Below are 17837 nucleotides of genomic sequence, written 5' to 3'. Positions count from 1 at the left end.
AGTGACAGCAGATACTGGTAGAAATCGACGGTGCGTCCTAGCGTCCTAGCAGTTCTCATCAAAGCCTTGATGTGTCTCCACTGGGCTGCACATCCTTTCCAGAATCGGGTCTAGTAAGGTGCATTCCCGAGATGAGGGTAGATGAGGTCTTTCTTGTTGTGGCCTTGTCCGCACGCTAAGCCTTCCGTAGTAGGGGTCCCGGCAGACTAAGCCGAACTACTGTATAGTCTATACCCTACTGTGCACCTCGTTTATACACCTCGTTTAGAGCATCCGAACTATCATGTAAGTCTCAGGACAGACTCCTCTTTTCGAGTGCTAGGCATGAGCAAAATGTTATAAAGGGCTTGTCTGCCTCTTCTTCATGCATCTTGACCTAAGTGCTACTACTATCCCAGAAATCCCAACCATGTCCATTCGTTTCTAAAACAAAATCAACCATGTCATTCTTTTCTTCTCTGGTTGTATTCTCTGCCCTCCTTGCGGGAGTGCTGGGCAGTGACACCTGCAGTTACATCGAGGTCGACTCTGGTGACGGATGTTGAAGTCTGTCGCAACGATGCGGCATTACACAGGCCGAGTTCGAGAGCTACAATGCTCTAACGACGGCTCTCTGCAATAGCAATGCCCTTCAACCTGGCCAGTATGTCTGCTGCTCGTCCGGATCCCTCCCCGACTTCTCTCCCAAGCCCTATGCCAATGGCACCTGCTACACCTATACCATCAGCTCGGGCGACGATTGCACCGACATTGCCAAAGCCAACCAGATGAACGCAACCAAGATCGCCACCTATAATGAAGAAACGTGGGGCTAGGCCGGATGTCAGCGTCTGCAGATCGGGCAACATATTTGTCTAAGTGAGGGTACGCCTCCTTTCCCGGCTCCGATAGGCAATGCTGTGTGCGGACCCCAGGTACGCCCTTTCCTTATCTCCAGATATTCCGGTCGCAAGCCTTAATACTCTAATGAACGAACACACTTAGGTTCCGGGCACTCTCGAACCCACCAACATGACGGTGAGCAATTGGACCAACCTGAACCCGTGTCCCCTCAACGCGTGTTGCGACGTATGGGGCCAATGCGGAATCACGGACGAGTTCTGTACCGACGATCCTGCTGACACCGGGTAAGTGTGCTGCTGCTGCACAAATGAGGACTGGGCTCTTTTCTAATATGATAAACTATGGTCCTAGAGCACCCGGTACGGCAAAGAACGGCACGAACGGGTGTATCTCAAACTGTGGGACGAATATCACCAACAACGAGGACAAGCCGAGCCAGGTCCGACGCATCGGGTACTTCGAAGCCTGGAATTCGGATCGGGCCTGTTTGCACATGGATATCTCCAAGTTCCAAGGCAGCGACTACTACACGCACGTTCACTGGGCATTTGCGAATGTGACCACCGACTGGGCGGTCGATGTCAGCGGCTATCAGGGTCAGTTTGACGGCCTGCTAAACCTGACGGGCATCTCGCGCATTCTCAGCTTCGGCGGTTGGGGGTTCTCCACCACGGGCTACACGGACAGTATCTTTCGGACTGGAGTCCAGGCTGCCAATCGGCAGTAAGTGCAGCCCGTTCAACCCCTGAGTGAGGGGGTGTTGTAACTGAAGGTCAAATGCTGACACCGAGGGGTAGGACGTTTGCCCAAAATGTGGTGAACTCCATCGTGGACAATGACCTTGATGGTGTTGATTTTGACTGGGAGTATCCCGGAGTAAGTGACACTGCGCGGGCTTTAAGCAGTCGATTGCTTCGGCTCGTCGTCGAAAGGCTTACCACTGACGACGGTCTTCCGAACAGGCTCAGGATATCCCTGGGGTCCCTGCTGACTCCGTCGAATCGCCTCAAAATTACCTCGAATTCCTCAAGATTGTCCGCGACCTCCTGCCCTCGAGTAAATCAGTTTCTATCGCCGCTCCGGCCTCATACTGGTATCTCCGGGCATTTCCGATCAAAGAAATGGCCGACGTAGTGGTCAGTTCATCTTACAACCCTCCCCCTCTTTTTTCCGCGCGCTGGCTATAAGCACCCCTTGCTAACTGTTCTTGGGTAGGGTTACATCGTATATATGACCTACAACCTCCACGGCCAAGGGGACTATAACAGGACCTATGCTGAGTTAGTGACTAGCTATTCCCCTTGTTGTTTTGCTCGGAACGCGTGTGCTGACGGCGACCTCCAAGCCCGGGATGTCCGAACGGCGGGTGTCTGCGCAGTCAGGTCAACAAGACAGAGACTGAGTATGCACTGTCGATGATCACCAAGGCAGGTGTGCCAGCGAAGCAAGTGGTTGCTGGATTAGCCATGTACGGGCGCAGCTTCAAGATGGCTGAGGCAAACTGCACGGGGCCCGAATGTCTCTTCACTGGTTCCGACTCTGGGGCCGACGCGGGAGAATGCACTCAGATGTATGTTTCTCTATTTCCCTTTGTCTTTCTAACTTCGTTGCAGAGTAGAAGAAGAACACTTCTGACCTGATGTCCAGACCCGGCTACCTGGCCAACTACGAAATCTACGAGATCCTGGTGCAGGCAGAGAACCCCGATCTCTACGGCAACATCAGCATCACGCAGTACTACGATGAAGGCGACGTGTTGATCTACAACGAGACCAACTGGGTGTCGTGGCTCAGCCCTTCCAGCTACGCCGCGCGGCAGAGCTGGACGGACGGGCTCAACTTCGGCGGCACCTCCGACTGGGCGGTGGATTTGAACGAGACCTATTCCAACAACGGGACGGGCAATGAGCTCTCCAGCAGACTGAAATTGGACTTCACGGACTGCGACTACTCGTTGACCTTCGCCAGTCTGTCGGATCTCTCCACCCAGGCCGGCTCGCTGCGCACCGATTGCGTCGGCGCCTATACTCTGCAGGTGCTGATCGACATGCTGGACACGGCCTACACCAACTACACCAACGTGAACAACGACTACGACGAGATGTTCGGTTACTATGTGACCTACATCACGAAGCTGGTCCCCTCGACCCTGTCAAACGAGTTCATGTTTAACCAAAGCGCGACCACTCAGTGGGAGACAATGCCGGTATTGGGCACGGGAATGAGCTGTACGCCCCCTCCCTCTGCTTCCATTATACAGACCCTGCTTTCCCTTTTTATTCCGAAGAATCAAAAAAAGCACGCAGCTAATCCAAATACTCCTAGACTTCGACTGCACCCTGGGTGACGGAACCGAAATCCCGTGCATCAAGCTCAACACCTCGGACACCTACAACCAGTTCCGAGAAGACGACCGCGCTCACCCTCACGGACTCGGATGGCTACGAGGCGGCGCTGGCCAACTTCGGCCTAGAGGCGGACTGGGTCACCCTGGGCGACTACGAGAAGGACCTCGACTTCGTGGCGCCGCACGCGAGCAAGATGTTCGAGTACAAGTTCACCGGGTTCCCCATCCAGAACGACTCGATGGTCGTGCCCAACCCCAAGGACATCGTGACCAAGGGGCTGGGCAGCATTCCCGACCTCAAGACCAGCATGCAGGCGACCCTGCTGGACATCATGATGGGGGTGTGGACGAACGGCACCTCCTCGGACGCGGCGCTGGCCTACAGCACCCCGGTGTTCTTGCTGATGCAGGCGGTCGACGAGATGGCGCAGGCCAAGGCCCTGGGCCAGCAGGAGGAGAAGGAGGAGGAAGAGGAGGCGAAGCGGAAGAAGAACTTTATTCTGCTCATTGTGAGCGTGGTCCTGATGGTGAGTTTGCCGTTCTGTCTCTCGTCTATCTTAACTTTCTTCCAACGTTCGTGGCTAACAGAAATTAAATAGTTCGTCCCCATCGTCGGCGAGGAAGTCGCCGCCGCCGCCGGGATGGCCAGCTTGGCCCGCGCGATCGCCATCGCCGGCGAGATCGGCAACGCTGCCCTGGGCATCTACGATACCGTCGATGACCCCAACTCCGCCGTCGTCAACATCCTCGGCATGCTCCTGGGCGTGGGCACCATCGCCAAGGTCTCGCGCGACGGCCAGGGGATTGCCTCCGTCGCGAAGCTGCGCCGCGCCATGACCTCGGACGAGGTGGCGGCCATGGGCTCGATCTTCAAGGCCAACGACGACAAGCTGCAGGCAATTATGAAGGTCTGCAAGTTCTGAGGACCGTCAGTTCAAGACAAACACAAACACCCCCTTTTGAGACAATCCACTGGTTGTCTAACTTCTTTGGCGGTCGTTTTAAGCCAGCCATCGTCAGCAGGCAAGACACTCATTTACCCCTGTTCACTCTGTTTCGATTGTACACACCAACTACTAGTCGGTAATTACCGAGTGAAGAGAAAACTGCGGCACATCCCATATTATCTTTCACACATTCGAATAGGGATCCGACGTACCGATACCTCAGCGTCGGGCTTGGCTTTTCATGAAAGTTTAATCCAGATACCAGGAAGCAGCAAGTGGGAGAGGATGCACCCCAGGCTAGTTAAACATTGCAAGGGCTGCAAGAATCATATGCTTTTGAAGGAGGGTACATACGACCATAGGGTGTGGAAAACAGGGCTTCCCGTCCGCTCAGCCGTACTTAAGCCACATATTGAACGCAACCGACTGGAATTTGAGCCTTTTCTCGGTCGCTGCTTTATGGGTGAGCAACGCTAAGACGAAGGGTGAGTGCGGGTGATTTGGCTGCTGTTGTCAAGAGCTTGGGTGAGCAGAATGACCTGACTAAGCTAATAGGGTGTGCGTCAACAAGTAACTAAGCGGACCGGCCATCTAGGCAGCAAAAAAGAAAAGATTGAAGTTAGAAATGGCGCTTGACCTGGTTGTATATTCCTTTTTCTATTTAATTGACTTATCCTTCATAGTATAACTTGAGAAGTAATCCTGCTCTAAAAATAAGTATACCATGCAATAATGACTCAGATCTTTGAGTAGATGATAAACAGGTGGTGACTGCTGACTAGTCTAGAAACAATACAACAGTTCTTCTTATTCACATCAATGGTATATCCTAGGTCCTTAACAAGATAAAGATATAGGAGAGAATAGTAAAAAATATATTAACCTGCTTTATTCATAAAAAGTTGAAATGTAGTACATGACAACGCCCGTTCCGAAATCCAAGGGCAACTGTATTATCCTTCACAGCATAACTTGTAAACGAGCGATATTCGGCAGTTAGCCACAGGACTCTTTCACCTCGTAAAGATATCCAAGAATCTTCGATAGATAAATGAGAATTGAACCTAGGTTTGTTGAGGATTGAAGAGAGCAATCTAGAATGGTCGGTCTGCGTGTGCTGTTCAACTCCTGTGGCCGCGTCCCAGAGTTTGATAGTCTGGTGGTCGCTTGACTTCGTGACTAGTATATAGCCGTCTGGCGAGAAGGCTATAGAGCAGACTAGACTTGAGTAGCTGAGTGTGTACCGCATGATACCTGTAGTTGTATCCCATACCTTGACATTGTGATCATGCGAGCCTGTTGCTAATACACAGCTGTCTGGTGAGAAGACTACCAATGAAACCCGGCCGGAGTGGCCAGTTAATGTATAAATCTCAGTACCTGTAGCTGTATTCCAGAGCTTAATAGTATAATCACTCGAGCCTGTTGCTAGAATGCGGCCGTTAGGTGAAAAGGCCATAGATAGAACTGGGCCAGAGTGACTGTTCAGTTTATACTGCTTAACACCTCTGGTTATGTCCCAGAGCTTAGTAGTCTGGTCATCTGAGCCTGTTACCAGCAGGTGGTTATCTAACAAAGGCGAGAAGGCCAGAGAGCGGATTGGGCCAGAGTGGCCAGTCAGCGTGTACTGCTCAACGCCTGTAGCTGTCTTCCAGAGCTTAACAGTAAAGTCGCGTGAGCCTGTTGCTAGCATACGGCCGTCCGGTGAGAACGCCACAGATAAAATCTGGCTAGAGTGGCCCGTTAGTGTGTGCTGCTTGAAGCCCGCTGCTAAATTGCTGAGCTTGATTGTGCGATTATATGAGCCTGTTGCAACCGCAGAGCGGACTGGGCCAGAATGCTCAACTCCTTGGGCTATACGCCAGAGCTTGATAGTACAGTCACTTGAGCCTGTTGCCAGTATACAGCCATCTGGTGAAAAAGCCACAGAGCGGACTAGACCAGAGTGGCCAGTAAGTGTATATAGCTCAACACGCTTGGATGTGTCCCAGAGTTTGATAGTACAGTCACTTGAGCCTGTTGCTAGTAAACAGCCATCTGGTGAGCAAGCCACAGAGTATACTGGACCAGAGTGGCCAGTAAGCGTGTATAATTCAACACGTTTAGCTGTATCCCAGAGTTTAATAGTACAGTCACTTGAGCCTGTTGCCAGTATACAGCTATCTGGTAAGAAAGCTATAGAGTAGACTGGACCAGAGTGTCCGGCTAGTGTATACTGTTCAGTATCTGTAGTTGTATTCCAGAGCTTAATAGTATGATCACGTGAGCCTGTTGCGAGTATGTAGCTATCTGGTGAAAATGCCACAGAAAAGACCCAGTTAGAGTGGCCAGATAACATCCGCTTCTCAATACCTGTAGCTGTATCCCAGAGTTTGATAGTATGATCACTTGAGCCTGTTGCTAATATGCAGCCGTTCGGTGAGAAGGCCACGGAGCCGACCACTTTAGAATGACCCTCAAGTGTCTGTAGGTTAGAGTTCCATGAGTCTTCCACTGCCGTTAAATCTATTAATTGATGCATGATTTTGTCGTAGAAGATCTTCTTTATAACACTTTTGGTAGGTGCGAAGACAAGTCCAGCACGGTAGAGTTGTAGTGGAGCAATTCCTGCAATGTAGCTATTTTGACGAATAAACCTTTCTGCGTCGTAAAGAAAACCTGCAAGCTCAGAACTTGAATGCACCTATATAATAATCAGCTAGGTTTTAAAGTAAGCAAATAGAAACTTAACCATACCTTTGAGTTCAAGATATTTATTAATCCTAATGCTTCTGATATTTCTCCTATAAGAGCTAGTACCTCCAACCAGTGAAGAAGGTGCTCCTGGAGAAAAGAGAGAATATCAGAGTCAGAGATCTTATCTTTGCTCTGTACAAGGTGTCGAAGCCAGAAAAAACAAGCGTATTGTATATCCAAAGTAAGATATTTCTTGATAATCTGAAGTCTGATATTCTTATACTGAATTCCGTAACTCTCCAGCTCACAGATATTCTCTTTGAGCTTAGCTTTCATAAGCCGGAGACAGTATGATGCTATTTCCCCATGTATCTCTTGGTTATCGATGAAAAGTCTCTTTTCTGTTGTTTTCAAGAGATGATCCTCGAATGATAAACGCAGAATTTGAACCGGTGCTTCGAGATTTGCCGATATATCAAGAGTAGAGTGAAATCTTTGCAGTTGACTGATGATTTTCGTATCGGGTATCCCTTTTAGCCGAGCAGCAGCTCTGACTGAAAGAGGAGTAGCGAGAAGAATAATGATTCCAATAATACTATAAGAATCTTGCAAGATTTCTATAAGTTCATTCTGACTCCTGGAAGCATGATGTCGATCTAAGATCTTTTGACATATCATCTGCATATCAGATCTTGATATCATGGCTCTGTCTTCAAGAACGGATCTGAGACGCTCGTCCGGAAGCTTGTATCCATCTTCAAGAAAACAACAAATTGTGGCGGCAATGATGAACAAGGGAACTGCCATAGTTACCAGTTTCTCAAAGTTGTCATCTCCGGGCGAAACCGGTGAAAGTGAGCATTGCAGGGAGGATGGATGCCTCCAGATTTGTGTAAATTCATATTTTAGGAATAACCGAATATCGTGTTCAGTTACGGGCTCTGGCAGCTTATAGAGGATCAAGTCTTGGTGATGCTCGTTTTCCTTGAAGCCTAGGCGAATAAGGAGCTCGGATCGACTAGTCAGAAATATCCGAGGACGTACTGCCTGAGACTGCTGAAGTGCTGGTAGAAGCCGGATGATCAATTTGATATCATCCTCTTGGTCGCATTCGTCTAACGCATCGATCACAACAACAACATTTGTAGGTTTTGTTGAATGTAAAGTAAGTAGTGGGCTAAGGAGCAAGTCATTAAATTGCTGCTGAAGTGATTTGAAGGAAATATCTGGCTTTTCCTTGACCGCTTTGAGAACACCTGGTGCTAGCTTTGGATAGTGCTTCACTAGTTGTCCAATAATTGTTGAAATCAGATATCTTGCGGTCGCACGGTCTGCTTCACCTTTCTTAAAGAAGAATGAGGCACCAAGTTCTCCTTTCTTATCAAGCTTTCTTGCAAGTGTTTGAGCGATAGTTGATTTTCCTGTTCCAGCTATACCATTCAACCAGAAGATACACTTCCCATCTATCGATTCAACCCAAGTTTCGACTTCGTTGAGTAAATTGGTTCGGGTTCCGGGGAGACATTCTTCATGCTGATTTCCATGAGAGTCAAACAATGCATCTTGGACAACCCTCAGATTTTGCCAACCGATTGTTTGGTTGAATTGAGACTGAATTATACTTCTTATATTAGCTGTGTATTCGTTTATAATCCTCTACCTAGCTTTACCTAAGTGTGTCTTGTGCTTCTTGCGTCTGCCGCTCAACTATGAACTGTCAGTAGGTGTCTGAACAGAAACAAAAGTCGGAAGATAGTAAAGATGATTAGAGACGTATGACTTCTCTCCTGAAACCATATACTTACCCTTTTCCAATATAGCTCTTGCTGACACCTCGGTATCAATAACACTAGGCTGAATACATCCCAAAAGTTCCTTTGCATATGCAGCGGCCACAGTTGCCGCATAGTTTTGCCAGGTTTTGTTTTTTGTCGAGTCTGCGTAGTCACATATACCTCGGATAACAACACATGGAAAGTCATTCATGAGCCCAGCTGCCTCCATTTCCAAGCATAGCACATGCCCACCGAATGCTTTGTCGATAGAGTCTCGGGAGTGAACATCTTTTATAACTTTGTTCCCGGATGCGATAAGACCATGGTGGATTCGTACTTCTCTTCGGATTCTTGCTCCTTCTGGCGGCTCCGATGGTTGCTTATATTCCTCATCTGGATTAATAGTCCATAAACCAAGAAGATATGCGACAGTGGCGATGATCGCTCGCCAAAAACTGAACAGCAGGTGGGTTTTGGCCGGAGACTGATCCACTTTTCCGGATGTCAACAATAAGTCCTCCAAGTACTCACACCTGGTATAATCTGGCGCCAGTCGTGGGTATCGCCTTTCCACGTCATTCAGATACTCATTTATCTTCGATCCGTACATTTCATGATTAGCCTTCAGCTGATTCAACGCGTTGAGCAGCGTGTTCGGAGGTCTGTTTAGTGAGCCCGTGTGAATAAACTGCCTACCCCGTTCCAGCTTGCCCATGTCATATTGTACTACCCCGTGATAGTCAGCAACAGGTTGGCTGACCACCACGTCGCCTAGATTAACCTTATTCGGGATTCCGCCGCCAACTCCTACCATAAGCCCAAATCTGATTGACGGAAATGTGTTTATCATAGAGGTCGCGACAGTCGCAGCAGAGTTGGTTCCTATGTTTGGTAGGCAAGCAATAACGATATTGTGACTGCGTATTGAGCCAAGGGTATACGCATTATGGTCATTTTGAGGAGTCGGAAGAGGTTCGTGCTCTTCGTCCAGCATGACTCTGGCTGCGATTTGCTCCTTTGGAAGAGCGCACACCCATCCGATAGTATAGGCATTGTAAGAGAGTCGTTTTCGGCACGGGAATGTCTCAGGACTAGTGATGCTTTGTGCTGATAAAGATTGCTCTTGGGCCTCTGCCATGTTGAAACAATTCAGAGAAGCAGAGTAATCACACGCTTGGGATAGTACTTGATAGATCAATCGAGCATTCGCTCTATTAATACAATCAGACGCTTTGGCCGAAGATTAAGGAAGAGGTCGCCAAACTTAATGGTCAACGAGTAGGCAGACGTCGAGGAGCAACCTTTCTCAGAGGCACGAGGTAAGGGAGTAAGAAGGATAGAGCAAAGCGAAGTACAATGAAACTGGTCAGCTCAGCTTTAATATACTTGTCTGAGCTAAGAGAGGGGCACTTTTCAGCCCGATCATCATGTGACTCCATCCCGCTGTGGGGCAAGCGATAGATGTCTCTTGCATGGTTGTAAGGCGCGATGCAATGCTCTCGACTCTCTTCATGCTTCTGATCGAATTTGTCGTCTCCTCAGTCATTTCTCTCATCCTCCTTCGGGCAAGGAAAAGGCTGAAAGGGCTTCGTTACAATTTCGACATTTCCGGATCACGCGGCCTGGTCAATTCTACTGTAGCTAGAGGCGTTTTGTTTCCTAATTTATAAGCCTTCGGATCTATTACTTACTGCGTCTTCTTTGTTACCAGACTAAAAGAGTAAGATTACGTGTTATCTAGACTCAAAGTAGATAGTCTTGAGTTGGTTAGGTGGCTTAGCAGTCTTAATATATTAACTTCCACCAATCAATATTGCTGAAGAGAGATACGGTAAGAATTAAAGTTTCCATGGGTGACATTGCGTGAACTGCCCCACAACCAGTGCGATAGGTCACCCTCTTTAGATAACTCAGCCCTCGGTTGCGGGACCGTAGAATGGCCTCACCTGCTAGCTCGCCCGAACGGCACCCACCCGCGTTCTGGCCGCGTTCAAGCCACACGCCGGGAGGTTAGTAGTTGGGTGGGTGACCACCAGCGAATCCCTTCTGTTGTATGTTTTTGCAGCCCCAGATAAACCAAATTTTTCTCCAGATGCTTCTACTGAGTAGCACTGATCAGCCTTCATTCGGGTGGAAACCAATTTATTCTCAGTATTATTGACCGTACGCAGTGTGTACACAAAACTGTGCATGCTGTGTCCCTCCTTAAACCGCCACGGCAGTAATGGCATCCCCCGGATGGTCCACAACCCACCCGACGGCCCCGCAAAAGCGATCCAGAATCTCCGAGGCGTACGTGTCCGAGCAGGTAGAGGACCAGTATCGCAGTTCCAGCTCGATGCGGCCCGGTGACAGGACCGCGGCCAGGCACATATCGTACTGTAGATGGGGGTTAGCGTTCGCAGCACTTCAGTCGTGGCTTTAGGAGGGGGGCATATTCAACTAACCTCGGTAGCATCATCAATCTCCAGCAAACTGAAGCCAATCCCTGTGGCGGCCGTGGAGGATTCGAACTGCGGCTGCACGGTCAGAACGGTGTTAAAGAGCTGCTGGTCCCCGTGGATCTCGAGCCCCGCTTGGCGAACAACCCCGGGGACCGAACAGTGGTGGTGGTCGTTGCGCCGTTGGATGCCCATCTGGTTTGCGCGCAGCACGTCCAGCACGGTGCGTGGTGCGCCGTCGTTGACGTCGCCATTTAGCACCATCCGGCACGGAAGGATATTGAAAAATGGCCCGACCATCTGCCAGATGTGCGGCAGGGGGATGTCGCGGCCCGAGACAATGCTGCCGAAGCAGACGTCCGCGGACTGGGAGTAATGCTGCAGGACCAGCGCCCACGCCAGCTGGAAGATGTTGGCGACTGTCAGGCTGTTCGCGCGCCAGAACGCGTCGAGACGATCGAGGTCCTGCGGATTCATAAGCTTGGGGAGTGAGCGATGCTCGGGAGTGAAGTATGAGCCCGCCTCCTCAGCACTGGGTCGTCGGGGCAGCCTGCATGGGTGAGCCCCGGCCAGGGCGCCCTTCCAGTACTCAAGCGTCTCCTCCTTGGACCGCGTCTGCAGGTACACCAGGTACTCGCTGTACGGGGTGGCGGCGTGCGGCGGGAGCTGGCCGCGCAGGGCTAGGGCGAGGTCGTTCAGGAGGATGGGCACCGACATGGCGTCGATGAGCGCGCTGCCAGTCTCCAGCCGGAAGAGGACCTGTCCATCCCGGTCTTGACCGACAATTAGCCGGTGCGGTGGCGAACCTTTCTCCCACGAGGTCGTTGGCAGCGTCTTGAGGACTACATGAGCATCTTCGCCAGGGGGCAGGACCACGACCGTCGGCGCCGCGTTCTTGAGCAGGACATGGAGGTATTGCTTCTTGCTTCCGGGACGGGGTATAATCAGCGTGCGCAGCGCGGTATGCCGCTGAACCACGTCCCTCCAGGCGGACACGACCTGTTCTGGACCAATGATGGCGTCATCGGTGCATTCGAGGGCAAAAATCAGGTTGCCCCGATACTCCGAAGTATAGACCTCCAGCATGCCGGAATGGGCGTCAGAACAGGGGTAGACATCCTGGATGGACCCGACGGACTCCTGCCCGGCCAGATCATATACACCTCCCCACTCAGAATGGCTGAGTCGCAGGAGGGTTGAATCCTCTGGGGCTTCATGAGTGGCGATCTTTCCATTGGGCACTGCGACGGGGACGACTGGGGTTCCATTTGTCGCTGGAGTGGTGACCATGCGGGCTTTCTCGCAGAAAAGAGCGACGGTGTTATTCGTCAGAAACTCGTACATCGTCATGCGCATCCCCCCCTTCCGACACAGGCCCAGCAGCCGCATGGCGGTGATGGAGTCTCCCCCCAGGGCGAAAAAGCTATCGTCGACCCCGATTGCATCCCCGGCCAGCGCGAGCACGGTTGCAAACGCCCGATGGACGAATTCCTCCTGGCTGGACGCGGGCGGCCGTTTCTTCTGCGTCGCCTCGCTGCTGCTGCCCAGATACTGGGCTAGTTGAGCGCGTGGCATGGCCTCCACCAACGCCCGCAGTTCCTTCCGATTGGCCTTGCCGCTGGGACTCAGGGGCAGATATCGCAGTGGGATGACGATGGAGGGCACCATGAAGGGCGGGAGCGTCTGCGTGAGATGTTCTTTCAGTCGCTGGATGGGTCCGAGGTAACGGTCCAGGTCCGGGACGAATAGAGAGGTGGTCGAAGGGTCAGTTGTATGTGCGGCGTCCACGCGTCCATCGAAGCCCACGTCCCGCGCTGCACAGGTGAAGAGAACAAGCCGAGGACCATGGAGATGCTCCAGGTGGACCAGCAGTGCGATATAGGCCGCTCCGCTCTGATACGCTTCGGCATGGTGCTCGATCTCGTGGAGCTCGATGCGCTGACCGTTCAGCTTCACTTGAGAGTCCTTGCGGCCCATGATGGAGATACTGCCGTCGGGGTTGTGGTAGGCAAGGTCCCCGGTCTTGTAAAACCGATCGCTCGCCACGAAGGGGAAATCGCTTCCCCACGCCGGACCGTGAAAGAAGGCCGCCTCGGTCTCGGCCGGGCGGTTGATGTATCCTCGTCCCACAATCGGGCCCCCGATGACCAACTCCCCCACGCACCCGACAGGCTGCAAGCGGTGGTGATTGTCGGGGTCAACGATCCAACAGGAGGCGTTGGGTGGGTGCCCCACGTTGGAGGGTTGATACCCCGGCTTGAGATGGACCGCGGTGGTCGTGAGCATGGCGCACTCGGCGGGACCATAGGCCTCATGGAAGTCGACGTGGGGACTCCAGGTGGCGATGTCGGATTCCGACAGCGGCTCGCCACCCAGGATGATTGTTTTCAACGAGGGCACCGCTGATGGGGTGAGGGTGCGCGCGACTGCTGGCGTGAGCATGGTCCATCCAACTCGCATCTTCTCCATCGTCCCGGCGAGATTGTCCGTCCGCTGGGCCTCGGATGGTATACAGATACAGCCCCCTGCGCCGAGGACGAAGGTGACTTCGAGGATGGACATATCGAAAGCCAGCGACGAGAACGAGAGACCTCGTGATCCGCGCGACAAGCCACAGAGCTCGGCGTGGCCCCGCACCGTCAGAGAAAGCATCTCATGCTCCATGGTGACTCCCTTGGGCGCGCCGGTGGAGCCGGATGTGAACGCAACATACGCTGCATTCTGGGGGCTCAGGGGAGGGGGACGGTACGCATTGGCATCAAATCTGGCAACCCCATCGTCCGACAGGACGACCACGGTCTTGGCGAGTTGGCTGCACTTGTCACGAAGCATGGCAGTGGAGATCACCAATTGCGTCTCCACGTCTCGGCAGATACTTTGCAGGCGCGAGACGGGGAAGCTGGGCTCCAAGCAGACCAGAGCTGCGCCGGACATGAGGACCCCCAGCATGGCAACAGGGAGCCATTTCGAGCGCTCGGTACAGATGCCCACCACAGTCTCCGGCGCGGCTCCCTGCGACTGGAGGTGCGCAGCTAGAGAGCGCGCTGCCCTATTTAGCTCGGCGTACGTCAAGGAGCCGTCCCACGCACAGACAGCCTCCGACTGGGGCTGTGTAGTACCATAGCCCTCTACCAGCTGGTGCAGGAAGCCTGGCCGTTCTCCGAGCTCCCTCTGATTCCACGCGGTCAACCGGCTCTGATCAGAGGGACACGGCAACCACAAGTCACGGATGTGTGATTGAGGCTGGTGTAAGATCCGTTCCAGAACCGATGCAAACCGCTCCAGGGTGATCTGCACCTGGGCGTCATGCACCATGGAGCCGTCGAACAGCGCCTTGAGCTGCAGGGAGTCCTTCCGCGCCTGAACGATCATTGTGAGAGGGTACGTGTTGAAATTCCGATCCTCCTCCTCGTTCTCCGGCGCATCGGTCATGATCGATTGCGATCGCTCGGCTGGGCGCAGTCGAACGGTCAGGAGATTTTGAAAGGCGCAGGCGGCCGCAGCCTCGGGGCTGGAGTCGCAGATCGATAATAGCCCGGTGTGCTCGAAGGGCACGAGGGAGACGGCATGGTTATGGATTTCCGTCACTGCGTCTTGGAGGGCTTGGTCGGGCTGGAGTTGGACTCGGAAGGGGACGGTCGCAATGGCCGGTCCCATAATACGGTCAATATCCAGCACGGGGGCTGTCCTTCCCGAGACAGTCAAGCCAAAAACAACGTCGTTCGTGCCCGTATGCGACGATATAACCATAGCCCAGGCCAGCTGCACTTTGCTTGCCAGTGCCCAGTCTTGATCGATGGTCGTGGAATGCACATGAAGGCTTCGAGACTGAGGAGAGCGCAACACCGGCGTTCCGCTTGCCAGCTGGGATGGGAAGGAGGAGGCCGCTTTGTATCCAGCAAATTCGGTCTTCCAGAACTCTTGGGCCGTCTTCGAGTCGAGGTTAGATATGTACTCGACGAGGTGATTGAAAGGTTGCCGCTTGGGCAATGCACCGCCCTGATATACTTGCTCGACATCCTCCAGGATCTGAGCGTAGGACCACGCATCGAAAATGGCATGGTGCATTCTCACCACAAATAAGGGTTCCTCGTCCCTATGCGCTCGATCAATCATGGCCACGCGCAGGAGAGGGGCTCCTAGGCCCATTGACCAACTGTCGTTTGTGTCAGTTGAGGGGTAGGAGCTGGCCCAGGGTACTGTGTTTGCAGCAACGACGACTTGCAGCAGTTCACTCTCGCATTTCACAATCTGGGTACGTAGGATGGGGTTGGCTGCAATGACCTGTTCCCAGGCGAGCTTGAGTCTCGCAATGTCTGTTTGCGGTGGCAGAGTGAATGCAAAAGTGCCCACCAAGGCATCCGGGATCTTGACCGACAAGGCCATCATCCCGGCCTGCAGAGGGGTGCACGGATAGACATCTTCTATGCTGTCCTCTTGGGACAACTGAGAAGCTATCCTGGCGGTAGAGAGACGGCTGGCCTCACTGATGAGACTAAAAGGGGGGATGGTGGGGAGGTCGTGGCTCTGAGAAGACCGAGAAGCAGCCTGGAGGAGGGCTGCTGGAGTCTGCATAGTGATCACCTCCGTAGCAGTGATATTGATATCCTTGGAGCGTGCAGCAGCCACCAGCTCAATCGCTCTCAACGATGTCCCTCCAAGGGCGAAGAATTCGTCATCGGCAGCGATTTGGTTTTCTGGGACTCCCAAAACACTCGAAAAGAGCGAGCGCAGGGTACTCTCTACGGCACATGTCACTGCAGGTGGTTCAGTCGGCGGTGCTGGGAGGCCCTGAAGCTCGTTTGAGACCAGAGCCTTGGAAGCAAGAGCGACCAAAGCTCTCCGGTCGAGTTTCCCAGTCGCTGTCAAGGGGAAGCGATGCATCGGCACGAACTTGGTCGGAACCATGTACGAAGGCAACCGCTCGAGAAGCCAACGTCGCATTTCTTTCCAGAATGCTCGACTGCGCTCGTCAACCGGGGCGAGTAGATCTGCTGCCCCGTCCTGGCTTGGAAAGACCGCCCCAGCTCCCTGTACCACAAACAAAGTCAGTATCGCGTCGGAGACCTGGCCAGGCGGGCTGACAACATCCGCAGCGGCCATGAGCCCCTTTTGGTACAGCTGCGCGTGGTGCTCGATCTCCGGCAGTTCGATGCGCTGGCCGTGAAGCTTGACCTGTCGGTCTTTGCGGCCCAGATACCGCAACGTCCCGTCATCGATATTGTAATACGCCATATCACCGGTGCGATAGAAGCGTTCCCCGACCGGTAGCCCGAAGTCTGCCGCCCAGGACGGGGCGGGCACGTATGCCTGCTGGTCTGGGGGGTTCAGGTATCCTCGTCCGACGAGGGGTCCACTGATGAGGAGCTCGCCCGCCGCGCCAAGCGGCTGAAGCGTGGAGATATCACGGGGATCCACGACCCAGCAATGGCCCGACCGTGACCGGCCGATATTCGACGGGTCGGACGCCTTCACGTAGGGCTGGATCGTGGTGACGACGCTGCACTCGGCCGGCCCGTAGGCATTGATGAGCTGCACCTTTCCAGACCACGTGGCGATGTTTTCCTGCGATAGCGGCTCGCCAACCAGAAGCAGTGACCGAATGTGCGGCACCGCCTCGGGCGTCAGCATCCTGGCCACCGAGGGCGTGAGCTCCACCCAGTTGGCGCGCAGCTGATTGATGGCAGAAGCGAGTTCGTTGATACGCTGGGCATCCGATGGGATACAGACGCATCCGCCAGCGATCAGCGTCATTAGCATCTCCAGAATACTGCTGTCAAATCCATAGGAAGCGAATTGAAAGGCACGCGAGTGGCGGGTGAGGTTCTGGACTTCGTTCTGCGCTAGAGCATTGGCGCAGAATGACTGGTGCTCGATGACGATGGCTTTGGGCTTTCCCGTGGATCCGGAGGTGAAGGCGATATATGCTGCTGCGTCTGCCGCATTCTCCGGCGGCGTTGGGGGTCGATTCAGCGGTGGAAAATGCCCCTCAGTGTGCAGGTCCAGCGGGAGACAGACCACCATCTCGCACAGTTTCCTCGCTGTCTGGTTGAGTGTTCGTGATGCCAGCACCACCTTCGCCTGGCAGGTGGCGCAGATCTCGACCAGGCGGGCATGGGGCTGAGAGGGATCCAGAAGAACGAATGCCCCTCCAGCCCTCAGAATGCCTAGGATGGCCACGACGGTCCACATTGACTTCTCGAAAAGGACAGGCACGATACTCTCCAATCGCACGCCTAGCGAGACAAGTCGGTCAGCCAAAACGTCGGATAGGCGGTTGAGCTCGGCGTAGGAAACCGAGCCATCCCACGCACATAGGGCCTCTGCGTCGGGTTGCTGTTGACACTGCTCTAGAATTAAGGTATGTATACATGTTTTCGGTCTCGCTAGTCGCCTCGGATCGTTCCACTCTGCTAGCAAGCGTGAAGCATGCTTCCCCAAGAAACTAACGCTGCTCGGTTTGGCGTGAGGGTTCTGCAGTAGACATCCGAAGAGATGCGTCAAGGTCTCGATCATCGTCTGTGCATACTTGTCGCTCATGGTTGTACTCGAGAACCTCAGAGAGATATCGATAGGAGACCGGCACAGATCCAGAGTAACAAGCAAGTTGTAGCCTTCGGATATCTGAGCGTAATCACCCGAGTCACCCTGATGGTTGTGGTTTTGGATTCGAACCCCGGTGTCAGACACCGCTTCAGGATCCTGTTGTCTTCGAGGCCATGGCTCCACTTTGCGTCTGCGTACGATCTCTGCTAGACCGGCATTCGGGGTTTCAGACATCTCCCAGATCTCGACATGAGCTTCCGTA

At 53.2% G+C, this 17837-nt stretch overlaps 5 protein-coding genes across 5 annotated transcripts; 2 read left to right on the top strand and 3 right to left on the bottom strand.

The window, feature by feature from the left end:
* Positions 1-440: 440 nt before the first annotated feature.
* BO86DRAFT_402471 (LysM peptidoglycan-binding domain-containing protein) lies at positions 441-815 on the top strand (the record flags this gene model as incomplete). The annotated part of the gene is made up of 2 exons (XM_025673862.1): positions 441-521; positions 576-815. The coding sequence occupies 2 exons, from the start codon at positions 441-443 to the stop codon at positions 813-815; spliced, it is 321 nt and encodes a 106-aa protein (XP_025524689.1).
* On the top strand, positions 546-3652 carry BO86DRAFT_437738 (glycoside hydrolase; the record flags this gene model as incomplete). The annotated part of the gene is made up of 9 exons (XM_025676079.1): positions 546-914; positions 985-1127; positions 1195-1566; positions 1641-1719; positions 1806-1979; positions 2059-2123; positions 2189-2413; positions 2491-3009; positions 3243-3652. Coding segments are annotated over exons 2-9 (1960 nt in total), but the record flags the coding sequence as incomplete, so codon positions are not given.
* A 1377-nt stretch (positions 3653-5029) lies between these two features.
* BO86DRAFT_320025 (uncharacterized protein) lies at positions 5030-8403 on the bottom strand (the record flags this gene model as incomplete). The annotated part of the gene is made up of 3 exons (XM_025668276.1): positions 5030-5265; positions 6112-6820; positions 6874-8403. Coding segments are annotated over 3 exons (2475 nt in total), but the record flags the coding sequence as incomplete, so codon positions are not given.
* On the bottom strand, positions 8050-9840 carry BO86DRAFT_174453 (5'-methylthioadenosine/S-adenosylhomocysteine nucleosidase family protein). The gene is made up of 2 exons (XM_025666533.1): positions 8619-9840; positions 8050-8520 (listed from the first exon to the last, which is right to left on the bottom strand). Exons 1-2 carry the CDS (start codon positions 9724-9726, stop codon positions 8480-8482), a joined length of 1149 nt encoding a protein of 382 aa, XP_025524686.1. The 5' UTR covers positions 9727-9840; the 3' UTR covers positions 8050-8479.
* A 936-nt stretch (positions 9841-10776) lies between these two features.
* Positions 10777-17569, bottom strand: BO86DRAFT_458264 (putative nonribosomal peptide synthase; the record flags this gene model as incomplete). The annotated part of the gene is made up of 3 exons (XM_025677280.1): positions 10777-10967; positions 11036-17374; positions 17480-17569. The coding sequence occupies 3 exons, from the start codon at positions 17567-17569 to the stop codon at positions 10794-10796; spliced, it is 6603 nt and encodes a 2200-aa protein (XP_025524685.1). The 3' UTR covers positions 10777-10793.
* Positions 17570-17837: the final 268 nt, after the last annotated feature.

This window comes from Aspergillus japonicus (assembly GCF_003184785.1).
Source record: "Aspergillus japonicus CBS 114.51 unplaced genomic scaffold BO86scaffold_53, whole genome shotgun sequence".
NCBI lineage: Eukaryota > Fungi > Ascomycota > Eurotiomycetes > Eurotiales > Aspergillaceae > Aspergillus > Aspergillus japonicus.
This window is presented reverse-complemented; position numbering and strand designations above follow the sequence as displayed.

What these genes read in the sequence shown, in the direction of transcription:
- BO86DRAFT_174453 (XM_025666533.1), bottom strand. Translation starts at nt 9,726, where the DNA reads ATGGCAGAGGCCCAAGAGCAATCTTTATCAGCACAAAGCATCACTAGT. An exon ending in AAGAGCTATATTGGAAAAGG is followed by an intron (nt 8,521 to 8,618) that starts GTAAGTATATGG and finishes GACAGTTCATAG; the next exon opens with TTGAGCGGCAGACGCAAGAA.